Genomic DNA, 12,500 nt, shown 5'->3' with positions numbered 1-12,500 from the left:
ATGAAAAATGTAAGCTCACAGAAATATGATTAAACTATGGACACATTATTGTCAGTTATTAAATGAGACATCGGTAAAGTCACTACTAATTCCATTTGTGTACCTTTTTTTTTTCAGGGGGGCAAATTGTTACCTACATTAAGTCGGCCTTAGGCCTAGCTCACATGTTGGTGCGAAAGTCGAGATTGGGGAACGAAGTTCTATCAGAGAGAAAAACAGATGGATATGAAAATGGATATCTTGAGTAGGCCAAATATGTTGACACGTTATGCCACGAACAAATCTGAATACAGTGTAATATTATATTTTTTTATTCATAAGCAATATTCACGTGTGTCTGTCAAAGGCCTACATGGGGATGGGTTATTCTTAAGTAAGGTATGCAGATGTTGAAGGTTATTCGCTTTTTAGTCAATTAGCATGTAGGTCCTATGAAGTTGAAAAGGCAGCTGTGATGTCACCTGATATCACCAAATGAAGTGATATTTCAGCACTGTTTACATGGACAGCGTCCATTAAGTACATACATGCTTGTTTGGGAAATGCTTGTAAAAATTAACGAACGTTCGTTCGAATCTCGTGTAGAGAACACTCGTAACTACTACATTTTATCGCTATTGGGAAACGAGGCCCGGGCTATTCTGTGCACATAAACCATTGATGTGCTTACACATTAGTAACCTGAAATGTTCAAAACGTTTTCTTCACACAGTTTAAAAAGTACTACCATTGACTATTTTCATTAAATTTGGGTACGAAATTCTGCCCAAAACAACATAGTAAATCCACGACTTGTCAACTACTATAATATTACCTTATAATGATTCTATCTTTATGACAAAGGCACATAAGACAAGTTACACTTGAGGGCTGAGTTGAGTTTGATGGGAAACTTCAGAAACAGGCATTTGCATGAAAAGTCAGTTCACCCTGTGTCACAGTCAAATGTAAATACAAGCCCTTGTAGCTTTTAAAATAACAAAAGACATAGTCTTCACATTAGTGTCAGCACTCCAAAAAAAGAACAAAGAAGAATAAAAAATACCAACCAAAAAACAAAACAACAATCATATCTGCGCTGTTAGCACAAGTGATAAAGAGAGTGATCCAACAGGATTACGCCACACAAGGTTGTACCACATTTTGAAGTTTGTACTCTGTGCTTGATGTCAATTCGTAGATTTCACCTCACCTCTCAACCACCACACAGGGCCTCTCCTGTCGATGGAGATGATGTGCCACGAAATAATGTTCTCAAAGTCAAGAGCGTCACCTGGTACATTCTGCAGCCGTCGGCTAATGAGTTGCGATGACTGGGGGCCACATTTGTTCGGAACAACAAGGCACTGTTTTGTTTTTGTCCTGTGTTTTTTTTTGTTTGTTTTATTTTCTTAGCTACACGTTAAGTTTTCTTTCACATTTCGTTCTACAGTTGGGGATGAGATGGTCTCAGCGCTCAGGGGAAACCGTGAGCTGTCGGAGCGTCACACTCTCTAAACAGGAAGACACACACACTCCGGAAGGACCCGTGCCTTACACACACACTCACCTCCGAGTGCGATGGCTCTCCTCTGTTAGACCAACTGCACTGTTTAGAGAGAGAGACAGGGAGAGACAAGGTTGCCGTGGAGAGACAAGGTTGCCGTGGAGAGACAAGGTTGCCGTGGTGATGGGGGAGTCAAAGGTCAAAGGTCATTGCAGTCCTCGTCCATCTGCACAGTTTGCAACTTTGCCAGCTCTTTGCCCTCCAGCTCCAGTTCCGCACACACCGCCCTCACCGCACCGGCCGCTCCGGGCCCGGTCGCCGCCTCCAGGGACTCGGAGAGGGATAACACCACGCCGCCGTGGTCCCGGTAGTCCGCGTGCACCAGGCCGGACGACGACGACGTCCCGCCGCCAACGACGTCCCCGGCGTGGTGGAGGATGCGAACGGAGTGGGGTTGTTGCCCGGCGTGGAGCTCGGCGCTCGAGAGGCCGGAGGAGGTGACGGTGGTGGTGACAGCGGAGGAAGAGGATGAAGAGGATGACGAGGAGAGGAAGAGCGAGGCGGTGTAGCCCATGTGAGAGGTTTGGTCCATAGACATGTCCGTTTGGTAGGAGTAACCGCCGCCGCCGGGGTGTCCCGCGCCGGACTCCAGGGGCTCCTGCTTCACCGCCTGGGTGAGGGTGTAGAGGACGGGGGGACTCTGCTGGGGGGTGTCGCTGACCACGCTACCCAGGGGGGCTGAGCCTGAAGATGGGGGTAAAAGGAGGAAAGACGGGTTAGGGATGCTAACCCGGTACTGAACTGGTGAAGCAAGGCGCTAACAACAGCGAGATCGTGGGTTCCATGCCATTGAGCAGCACACCAACTGATACAAAATGTACTTATTCTATATATATATATATATATATATATTCATGAAATATACCCCCTATCAAACAAACATATACCTGATATCAGATCAGTACCTGGTATTGTACTGTACGTTGGTTTAGACAAAAGGATCTGCTAAAGGACTACATGGCATGGTGGGATGGAGTGGTTGGGGAGAGGGAGAGGAGAGGGACAGACGGCCGGGGGTTTCTCGTCAGCCCGGGGAGTCTGTGTGCAGGGCTCACCCCACACTCTGCCACTGCTCGGCCCGTCACCTCATCTGGGTTTATGAGGGCGTGGGGGGGGGGACGGGGGGGGTCAGGGGCCCCTCCATGTGGGCTGGCGAAGGCCCCTCTCCTCACAGCTCATTACGGCGGGCCCCAGAGAGAGGCAACGGAAAGAGAGAGAGAGAGGGCAGAAGAGGAAAGAACGATTCTACCACCACACAGCACCATGCAGCTTACTCTTTTCAATAAGAGAGAAAGACAGAGAGACAGTCTTTTGTAAAGCTCAACTCTTTTGCTCTTTCGGAATCTTTTTTTTTCATTGTCTGTTGGCTCGCTCCTAAACAATTATTTCTATCTTTCTTTCCTTTACTCTCTTGAGGTCTCTCTTCTCTCTCCCCCCATCTTTTTCTATCACGCACACAAATACACAGACTCACACACACACCAACACTCACACACACTCTGGCTCCAACTTTTCCCTTTCTTGCCTTGTCTTTGTCTGTCCCTCTCCTATACACACACTCCCTCTGTCTCTCTCTCTTTTCTCTCTTTCTCTCTGTCTGTCTCTTTTTCTTTCTTTCTCTCTCTCTACCTCCCCCCTCTCTCTTTATGTGTCTCCTCCTGTCTTCGTAGAGCTTTTCCTTTCTTGTGAAATGTAAAAATGTAAAATGAAACACCTTCTTCACTTCTTCTGTCTGTCTGTGGCGAGGCTCAGCATAATTTCCCTGGGCATTAGAATGTGGTTCCTGGAACTCGTCTCTCCCTGGGTGACTCTCACTGGCCCTCAGCCAGGTCCTTTCCCTACATCAGACTTTGCAAACTGGATAAATAATCACAAAGTCAGAAGATCTCTCTTTTTCTCTCTCTCTCTCTCTCTTTCTCTCCATTCCTCCACCCATTTATCCTCAGTCTTTACTTTTTCAAGAGAATCTTCAAGCTCTTTTCCTACCTCAGCTTGCCAGAGAGTAGACACAGTTGACTGAGCAGCTGGCTTTCCATGACTCGCTCAAATTTGAGTATGAATATATTTTGTTTGTGTTTGTGAATCCTTTTGTTTATTTCTCAAAACTATAAATATAAACAAAGAAAATAACTTGACACAAACAACTCAAGCAACTCAACTAAGAGCTCTCTGCAGCAGAGTCAAAATCTAAAGTGTCATTTTTGTGGTTACGTATTTCATTGGGTTTGTCTGTAAAACTGACTGGGGTAAGCACTGCTGGAGAATAAGAGGTTTTGGCTAAACAACTTTTTAATATTTTTTAAGATGTAATTTTTTCCCCCCCTTCATGACTGAGCTATTGGGCTAAGCTGTTTTCCTTCTAAATCAAAAGGTTCAGCCAAGGGTGGCTTTGCTTTTATTTGGCTCATAAACTGCACATTAAAGGGTGAAGAAGAAGAGGATTGCAGTGGGAGCGCCGGGCTCCATGGCCAACTCCACTTTCATTGATGTGGCCATAAAATATTCATGGAAAGAGCCATTAGCGAGTGGTTAGGGGAGGTGAGGATAGCACTGGGGTGGCTCCCGCTTGCCTCTTGGTCACCCATCTCCAATCCCTATTGTTTGTTTTTCGTCAACAGTTCGAAAAATTGCCCAACTTCACAATACATGCACAATACACTACCGAAGAGTTACTAATTCAATCCCCTATGACTTTACCACAGGCACGTAACGTATCGTGAGGGGTGGGGGTGGGGATTTGCAGCGCTGGACCAGCAAAACTCCAAAAAGCATGCTGTCATAATACGCTCCGAAGTAATGGTGCAATTAGCTGAAGCCTGACAAGCCCCCATCAGTCTGGTGCCAGAAGTAAAGCTGGGAGGAGACGACGAGTTGACTCGTGTAGTGCCTGGACTGGTCTATGGGAGACACATGCATTTATATCGGATGTGATCATCAGTGTTCTGTTGGCCTGGCTGAGAGATGAATGACTTGGGTTTGACATGGGTGCAAAACACGAGTGCAGTAGTTCAGCTACATAGTGAAAATAAAAAAACGTAGCATTTAGCTCTTACTGTGCACATGGCTCAAGGAAGTAAAACAGTGCATTTCAACAACAGTCACAAACCCCTTACATAGCCTTTAAAACCTGCCTGTTTCTTTATATGTTGGTCTGAAGTGCTACTCTAGCCTAAGGCTAACTGCCTGAAGCTAACTTTTATTGCTTGTGGGTAACTGTGATAGCCCAGCTAGCTGTTGTTGTCCATAGGCAGCTGTTACAGCTTTTTTATAAGACGTATCAAGATGTTACGGCTGTTGATTGTTATAGCCCCCGATATATCTATGATAGCCGATGGCTAGCTGTCACAGCGAATGTCTAGCAGCATTAGCAAGGAAACAGTATGGTTTAAGTCCCGTAACTGTAGGTATGTTGAAGAATAACCTATAGCATGGAACGTCTCTCGTCCAATCAGAAACAGCTAAATTACGCGCTAGAACCCAATTGTTTTATAATATGGTTTACCCACCATGAGAGGTCACTGAGGAGGAGGAGGGAGGAAGCAGAAGCGGCGGTAGGCTCATGATGGCCTCCGCGGCAGGGACGTGAACCACACTGTAGCTGCCCAGGTGTGCGAGTCCAGAGGTAGAGGAGGACGAGGACGACGAGGAGGAAGACGAAGGCGTGAAGGTGACCACTGACGACGCTCCCCCATCCTCAGTGTGGGAGGCTAGAGCCTGCATCCCTTCCAGCTTCCCGGCGACTCCCGTGGCGTCAGACAGCCCCAGAGAAAACGGGGCATAAGAGCCTCCGCCACCCTGCAGCCTCTCCTGCGCCAGGCTTGCCCTCTGGGAGTCAAAGGTCAAGAAGTGCCCACCCGTGCCCATGCCGTTAAGCAGCACGTTGTTGCCGTGCTGGTGGATGTAGCCACCACCACCGCCGCCGTTGATGTAGTGCGAGTTGGCGCCGGACAGATCGCTGCCGAAGCCCATTGCCCCCGCCATCTTCACGTCGCCGATCTGCTGGATGACGGTGGTGCCCACGTCCGAGAAGATTACGGACTGGCCATTGCCCAGGGCAGCCGAACCCGTGGAGCCTCCTGACAGCGGGCGTGGAGACAGATCCTCCTGACCTTTGCTGGACTCGTCCTCCGTGCTGTGATTGCCATCAGACTCGCTGAAACCAGAGTGCAAGGTAAAGACATCCAGCAGGTATAAGCAGCTGAGTTTGATTAGACTTCCAAATTACCGGCTATTTGGCACTCGTCCACGTTCAACTTAAAACAGCCTTACTTCATCAGATCTTTCACTGAGGTCAGTGGTTTGTACTCCTACATGCACACAGCCAAAACTTTAGACAATAGAGTGGTGCAATGGAGAGAGCTATCCATGAAGCTGCAAGGGAAAGTGCTAGTTTAAATGTGGTGCCATTCATCATCGAAGAAAGCTTATGGAGAGAGGCCTGTGTGGCTAGAAGCAGGATACACTGCAGTGGGGTGATCAAACTGACTGTTACTGTCTTCTTGAAATGCCAAGTTTGTATTAGTCTTTTTCATGTTAACTTCAAAAACATTGTTTTAAAAGAGAATTAAATATAAGTGTGTGTAAGTCGATGCAAAAGACCATTGAAATATCTGTCAGAATATACAGTATATATAGTCATTTATTACAACTTTCATTTCAAATTAACCTTGTCACTGCTTAAATCTAATTTTAAAAAAGGGTTGTCTGAAAAAAATCTGTAATTGAGTTGTTAGGTTCTTCTTCTAACATTAATAATCATTAATAGCTTAACTTTCAGTGATAATTGACTTAAACGTATTTGTTGCATTTCATTTGATACAGAATTAAATGAAGTAAATAAATGATAGAGAAACTGCTGAATTTCAAATCGGGCCCTCACCTCAAAGGCACACGAATCAAAAAGTCCAGCGTTCTCAGCGGCCTTTAGGGTAACTTGCTTTTAGTGACTGAAGCAGCTGCAAGCCCGTCGTTTAGCGATTGGCCGGGGTGGGCATGCTGTACAAAGGGCCTTATTGACGCTAGATCCCAATTCCCCTTTTTCCGTTGCGGATACGGGACATTCTGGAGTTAAGATCTTTCGGCTCATTCGGCTCACTGATGGCACATCACAGCTCAGCAACATCTGAAATACTATTGACGCCTTACGTAGACGGAAAAGTTTGACCTCCCCTATTTACGAGACGTGAGATTTATTATTTATGATAAAACCAACACTCAGCCAAAGCGGTTCTAAGGCCACGCATGACATTGACATTTGTGTGCGCTGACAAATGGTAGGTATTTCCGACCCCCATTTGAGGGGCCCGAAGACATGTCAACCAGGTGCGCGAAAGGGTTACTCCCATGGTGAAGAATAGAGTACACAAATATAGGATACAAGCACACAAAAATAGATCTGACGCTTAACGGCCTCAGGTTACGGGCTGTCTGGTGTGGTTCGTCAACGTTAGGTAAAATAGTAAATAGATGGCCTGGAAAGATAACCAGGGTGGGGAACAGTGCTCTTTAAATCCATAAACAAACAAAAACAATGGGTATGTTAATTGAATGGGGGATTTAAAGCCGGGCAAACGCTACCTTCTTAACTATCCTTTGTTTGGGTTTGTAAATAATTTTAGATAGGTGGGCCCAATCAATAGCTTCAACAAACTATAAACCAATTGCATTAGTTAAAAAAACATAGTTATTGCACTTAATTACAAAAGCCTAAAGTGTGAAGCAAACTACAATATCCTAAACAATTTAAATGTAATAATTTTAATATGTTTGAAGAAATGTGTTTTTCAGTGGAGTTATTCGTTGGCCCTTGAGGCGCCCTGTGTAGTTTTTAAAATGACACCTCATTTAAACAGTCAAAGCTTCGTATTTCAAAACAGTGGAGCGTGCCTAGCACATATTTCGGCACACTATATGATTTGTGCTGTCAATTTCTGGGGGGTTTCAACAGACTTATCGCGTTGATGTGTTATTTTTGAAAGCGAAAAAGTACTTTTACAGACAACGAATTCAGAGACAGGGGAGAACAGGGTAATTACAATAATTACCAAACACGTGGATATACACGTCTGAAAACTAAAGCGTGTTCTTTATGCTCTTTTTAAGTGCTTATGATGACATGTGAACACTTAACAGGCTACTTATTTACACGAGTCTATTTTTGTCTCACCTTTTCGACTGCGCTTCAGATGGATTCCTGTCTCTCTGCCTCCTGTTTTTGAACCAGTTGCTGACTTGTGTCAAAGAAAGCCCAGTGATTTTGGCTAGGTTTCTCTTCTCGGCAGGAGACGGGTACCGGTTCCGCTTGTACATATCCTTGAGCGCATTCCTGGACCTCTCTTTGAAGCAGTATACAGTTTCTTCCCCGTCCCAGATAGTCCGTGGTAGAGGATATTTCCTGCGCAATCGGTACTTATCCACGGCACCCAGCGGTCTGCCTCGCGCCTTCTCCGCCTCGGTGTACCGCGCCTTGTACCACATGTCCTGGAGCGACGAGTGGTTGGACGGACTGAAGTTGTGGTTCTCAAGAATACAGTAAAGCTCCTGGTAGCGAGCCTGGTGGAAAGCCACAATCGCCTGGGCTTTCAAGATGCTTTCGTTGCCGCGCAGCAGATCACTCTGCGGCAGGGACCACAGAAACCGGGCAAGGCGGTCCACATTGCCTCCTTGAAGCAGAGCCTCGCAGACGCACGCTACCTGTTCGGGAGAGAAGGCCAGGGATGAAGGGGTGCACTCCAAAAGTTCGGCTCGGACCGCATCGCCAGCTGCGGCCGAAGTTGCATTCTCCATAGACAACTCCGCAGGGTCCAGCACTGACAGCTTGACACTCCCCCGATTCTCCAGTGCCCTTGTGCTTTCCCTCTTGATTTCATCGGCGCAAATGACCTCGCTTGAGGAAGAAGACATTTTTAACGCGTCCCGGTAAGTCACTCCTCCAGGTTTTGGGCTGCACATCAGACGATCGGGTTTCAACCCGCCATCCAAGCACGATCGGGTATCTGTCCGTGGCACGGTGTGGATAAGATCTCCACTCACTGTTCCTGCGTAAGTTTAACTCTGCAGCTTCAAGCAGGAAGGGATCCAAATCCGGGGCGCACTCTGATTCGCCACGCCAGGCTCCACGGGGGAGGAGCAAGCGTGATCCCAGGACAAATGTTTGCACTGAAGATGTCAGTCAACCGTGGCGTGCAAAAAGCAGAGGAATACCTGCGCTAGGTGAGGTGCGATTCCAACGATTAACCATGTGCTCCCACCGACGCTAGCCCCCCCGCGGAGTACGGGACGCACACACTCTTCAGTGATCACATTCACCTTAAAAAAAACATAACCGCCTTGGCGGAGGTAAACGACAGCTAATCTGAAATACATTTCTGGTACCCATCATGCAACGCTAACTTAATTCAACGAATTAGGCTGACAGTCTCATTCTGAGAAACTTTATCTTGTGTGTGTTAAAGTGAGAACTGTATGTAAATGTACTGATAACCCAGTCGTCGTTTGGCATGGCCTAGGAAGCGTCTCTCTTGTTTTTCTCTGACCAACTTCAGGAGGTGTCCGCTCTGGATGACAGATAAGGAAAGCCGGTGGGTGGTCAGTGTTCTTAAGAAATAATCCACCGTGTGCCACAAACAATCATGTCTGCTCTGCAAGTCCTCTAACTCAGGTACTCACCTGTAATTAATAACCTGAGCGAGAGCTGCTCCACATGGCCACAATTTTACTATGGCCCCACTTTACTATTTTTCTTTTGCACTCATATGTTTGTGTGCCTATCTTTTTTGTTAGAGATCAAAATTCTGTGATTCATTTTGATAATCTATTACTGCATTATTTACCTACCCACTTTATATTCCAAACATTTCCATCTGAAATTGAAATTGTAAAAAAAAGTGTATGGACTATGAACTGTTCCTAAAATGAATTTGTCTTTTGGACTTTCAGTGTCTCTGCTAATACCTTTGTCTGTCTTTCTCCCTGTCTGTCTGTCAACCTGTCTGTCTTCCCGTCTGTTGGGTTAGTTCTCAGTCCCTGGGGATTGCACTCTTTTTCCAGGCAGCCGCCATGCTGTTTACAGGAACAGCTTTGTCTGTATGGGAGCCAACGTCCACAGCAGCTGACAGAGCCCCTCAAGCCCCTTGCAAAAGTGAGACAGAGAGAGAGAGAGAGAGAGGGAGAGAGAGAGAAAGAGAGATAGTCTCTAGCGGGTAGAGCCCACACACCAACCTAACCGCCTAAAATTAAAATCCAGCTCACAGACCACCACTACCTGGCACTGCATGTTCCCAAAGTGTGGCAGTTGCCCATTCACATGCTCTCTCTGGTATGAGCATGCCGCCGAGCTGGTGCCAAGGTCATCGCTGAGGTGTGCCCACTGCATTGCACTGCAGTACGTTGTGTTGCTGCCACTGCCCATGTGAAGATGGCGAGGATGGCATGGCTGAACCCAACATGCCCCCTGTATTTAGTATTTGTGCCCTGGCTACACTTGGTCGCTGATATGATTTAGTTTACACAGTAGCCAGTAGCCCCCTGCCATAGGATTCCAGTGTGGACCAGGGGAGGGTCTGTGGGTTAAGCATAGTGTCACACGCCACTGCCAGTGCTCTTTTGGACCCAGGAGTCTTTGCTCACTTCGCCTAGGATACATTTTTCAGAGTCACTAAAGGCACGGTCCTTGATTTTGATCCAGTACACGTCTTGTCAAATTCAGATTTTTTTTCCTTACTATTCTCTAGCTGTGCGCTCTGTGTGTGTGCTAAAAACCCTCCAGGGTTCTAACCCTGTTCTGGTTCTGTGAATGGGGAACAAACAATGGGGCTCAGAGTCAGAGATATCAGCCATACTGCCTCAGGAGCACAGAGAGGCTGTTGAGTTCAAATATTAACAAACTTTCAGCAGGATCGAGGATTTCTCCTTAAATGGACCTTTGCTTTGTTTTCATTCTTGTTGTTTTTTTTGTCACTAAGATAACACATATGTTAGTGTATTAACTCTGATGACTTTTGTGTAATATATGCAATGATTATGACGTGTGCGGTGTTTTAAATGTCATTGGTGGTCATCTTTTTTTTTCCTTTTCCAAATAGTAATAAAATTATCTATCTATCTATCTATCTATCTATCTATCTATCTATCTATCTATCTATCTATCTCTCTCTGTATCTATCTCTCCCTCTCTCTCTCTGTATCTATGTATCTCTCTCTATCTATCTATATAATCAGAGTATCTTTAAACAACCTTTGTTTGCTATTGGACAGCTTATCATGACAACTGTTGTTTATGGGTATGACTCACACACACACACACACACACACACACACACACACACACACACACACACACACACACACACACACACACACACACACACACACACACACACACACACACACACACAGAAACTTAGACCTTGCCATATTTTGACTTATTACTGGAACAGCAAAATAAATCCCAGTGGCTGTGGTGTTCATGTGATGTGTGTGTGTGTGTGTGTGTGTGTGTGTGTGTGTGTGTGTGTGTGTGTGTGTGTGTGTGTGTGTGTGTGTGTGTGTGTGTGTGTGTGTGTGTGTGTGTGTGTGTGAGTGGGCGTGCCTGTGTGTATGAGTTATTGACTATGTGTGTGTGTATGTGTTTATGCACGTGTGTGTGTGTGAGTCTGAGCTGGCGGTACTGAAATAAGGTTGTTGAGTTTGTGGTATTCTACTGGGCACGTTCTGGCAGAGGAGGAGTGGAGGGGACGGACAGCCTCATGTTGCCCCAGAGCGGGTGAACCCAGGGCGGGCTGCTGAGAGCATGCCAGCCAGGGGAGAAGTGACCGGGGACACGCAGGCAGCCTGTGAGGAGTGTGTGTGTGTGTGTGTGTGTGTGTGTGTGTGTGTGTGTGTGTGTGTGTGTGTGTGTATGTGTGTGTATGTGTGTGTGTGTGTGTGTGTGTGTGTGTGTGTGTGTCTGTGTGTGTGTGTGTGTGTGTGTGTGTGTGTGTGTGTGTGTGTGTGTGAAGGGGGGGGGGGGGGGCATGCAGAGCTGAGCTGATGATAGGCCTTTCATGAGCCTGCTGGATTTTATAGGACAGAAGTCAAGTGGGTTTATTGGGTTTTGCAAAAATACACACGCATATACTGCATGCATGCACACATGCCTGTGAACCTATGTATATATGTATATATGTGCATGCATGTATGTGTGCACACACACAGACACACACAGAGACAAACACACACATACAGACACACACACACACACACACACACACACACGCAAGCACAAAACACACACACACACATACAAAGATACACACACAAACACATACAGCCACAAAAGGAGTCCAACACAAAGACAGAGTATCCTTGCTTGTCCTTGTGGACTGGGGGCAGTATGGCAGACCTTTCGCTCCATCGCTATCGGCATCTCCACATGTCCATCGCCGACGCCATGAATGGACTCTTTGTGGTGGGGGGGGAGCACAGGGCAGCAGACTCTCCACAACCCCACCCTCACCAACAGCTTCTGTCCATATGTTACCCATACATCTAAACCTGCAGCCTGGGGGGGGGGGGGGGGGGGGGGGTGCACGACCACCAAGCACCTGCCTCTACTCGACCACAATGGAGGCCTTTCTTTGCTAAAGGATGGACATGGAGATTCAGCTTTAGTAAGAGCAAAGCAAAAGAAAACCGCGGTACTACTGTCAAATAAATATGGCGAAAAGCCCATTGCACAGCAATTTGCGGTTTCACTAATAAGGGCTGGTTTTACCAGTATGAAGTCGAAACAGTGTGTAAACAGCGTGTGTTTTGTGTGTGTGTATGTGTGTATGTGTGTGTGTGTGTACAGTCTGGCAGTGACACACAGGTAATATCTTTCAGATCCGTCTTCAAACCATAAACGCCCAATTCCCAATTCCACAGAAGTTGTTTTTGTATTCACTGGAATCCCACCCACGTGCCACCACTGACA

General features: G+C 46.6%; 1 protein-coding gene across 1 annotated transcript; it reads right to left on the bottom strand.

Annotated features, from left to right (window-relative positions):
- Positions 1-288: 288 nt before the first annotated feature.
- Positions 289-8,629, bottom strand: six4b (SIX homeobox 4b). Its single transcript, XM_080832215.1, has 3 exons — positions 7,713-8,629; positions 5,053-5,699; positions 289-2,230 (listed from the first exon to the last, which is right to left on the bottom strand). The coding sequence occupies exons 1-3, from the start codon at positions 8,495-8,497 to the stop codon at positions 1,686-1,688; spliced, it is 1,977 nt and encodes a 658-aa protein (XP_080688341.1). The 5' UTR covers positions 8,498-8,629; the 3' UTR covers positions 289-1,685.
- Between the last annotated feature and the right edge of the window lie 3,871 nt (positions 8,630-12,500).

This window comes from Sprattus sprattus (assembly GCF_963457725.1).
Source record: "Sprattus sprattus genome assembly, chromosome: 2".
Lineage (NCBI taxonomy): Eukaryota > Metazoa > Chordata > Actinopteri > Clupeiformes > Clupeidae > Sprattus > Sprattus sprattus.
This window is presented reverse-complemented; position numbering and strand designations above follow the sequence as displayed.

Coding starts and splice junctions, on each gene's coding strand:
- six4b (XM_080832215.1), bottom strand. CDS start 8,497: ATGTGCAGCCCAAAACCTGGAGGAGTGACTTACCGGGACGCGTTAAAA. Junction 5,700..7,712: donor TCTGAAGCGCAGTCGAAAAG/GTGAGACAAAAA, acceptor CTCTGGTTTCAG/CGAGTCTGATGGCAATCACA. Junction 2,231..5,052: donor CTCCTCAGTGACCTCTCATG/GTGGGTAAACCA, acceptor CCCCATCTTCAG/GCTCAGCCCCCCTGGGTAGC.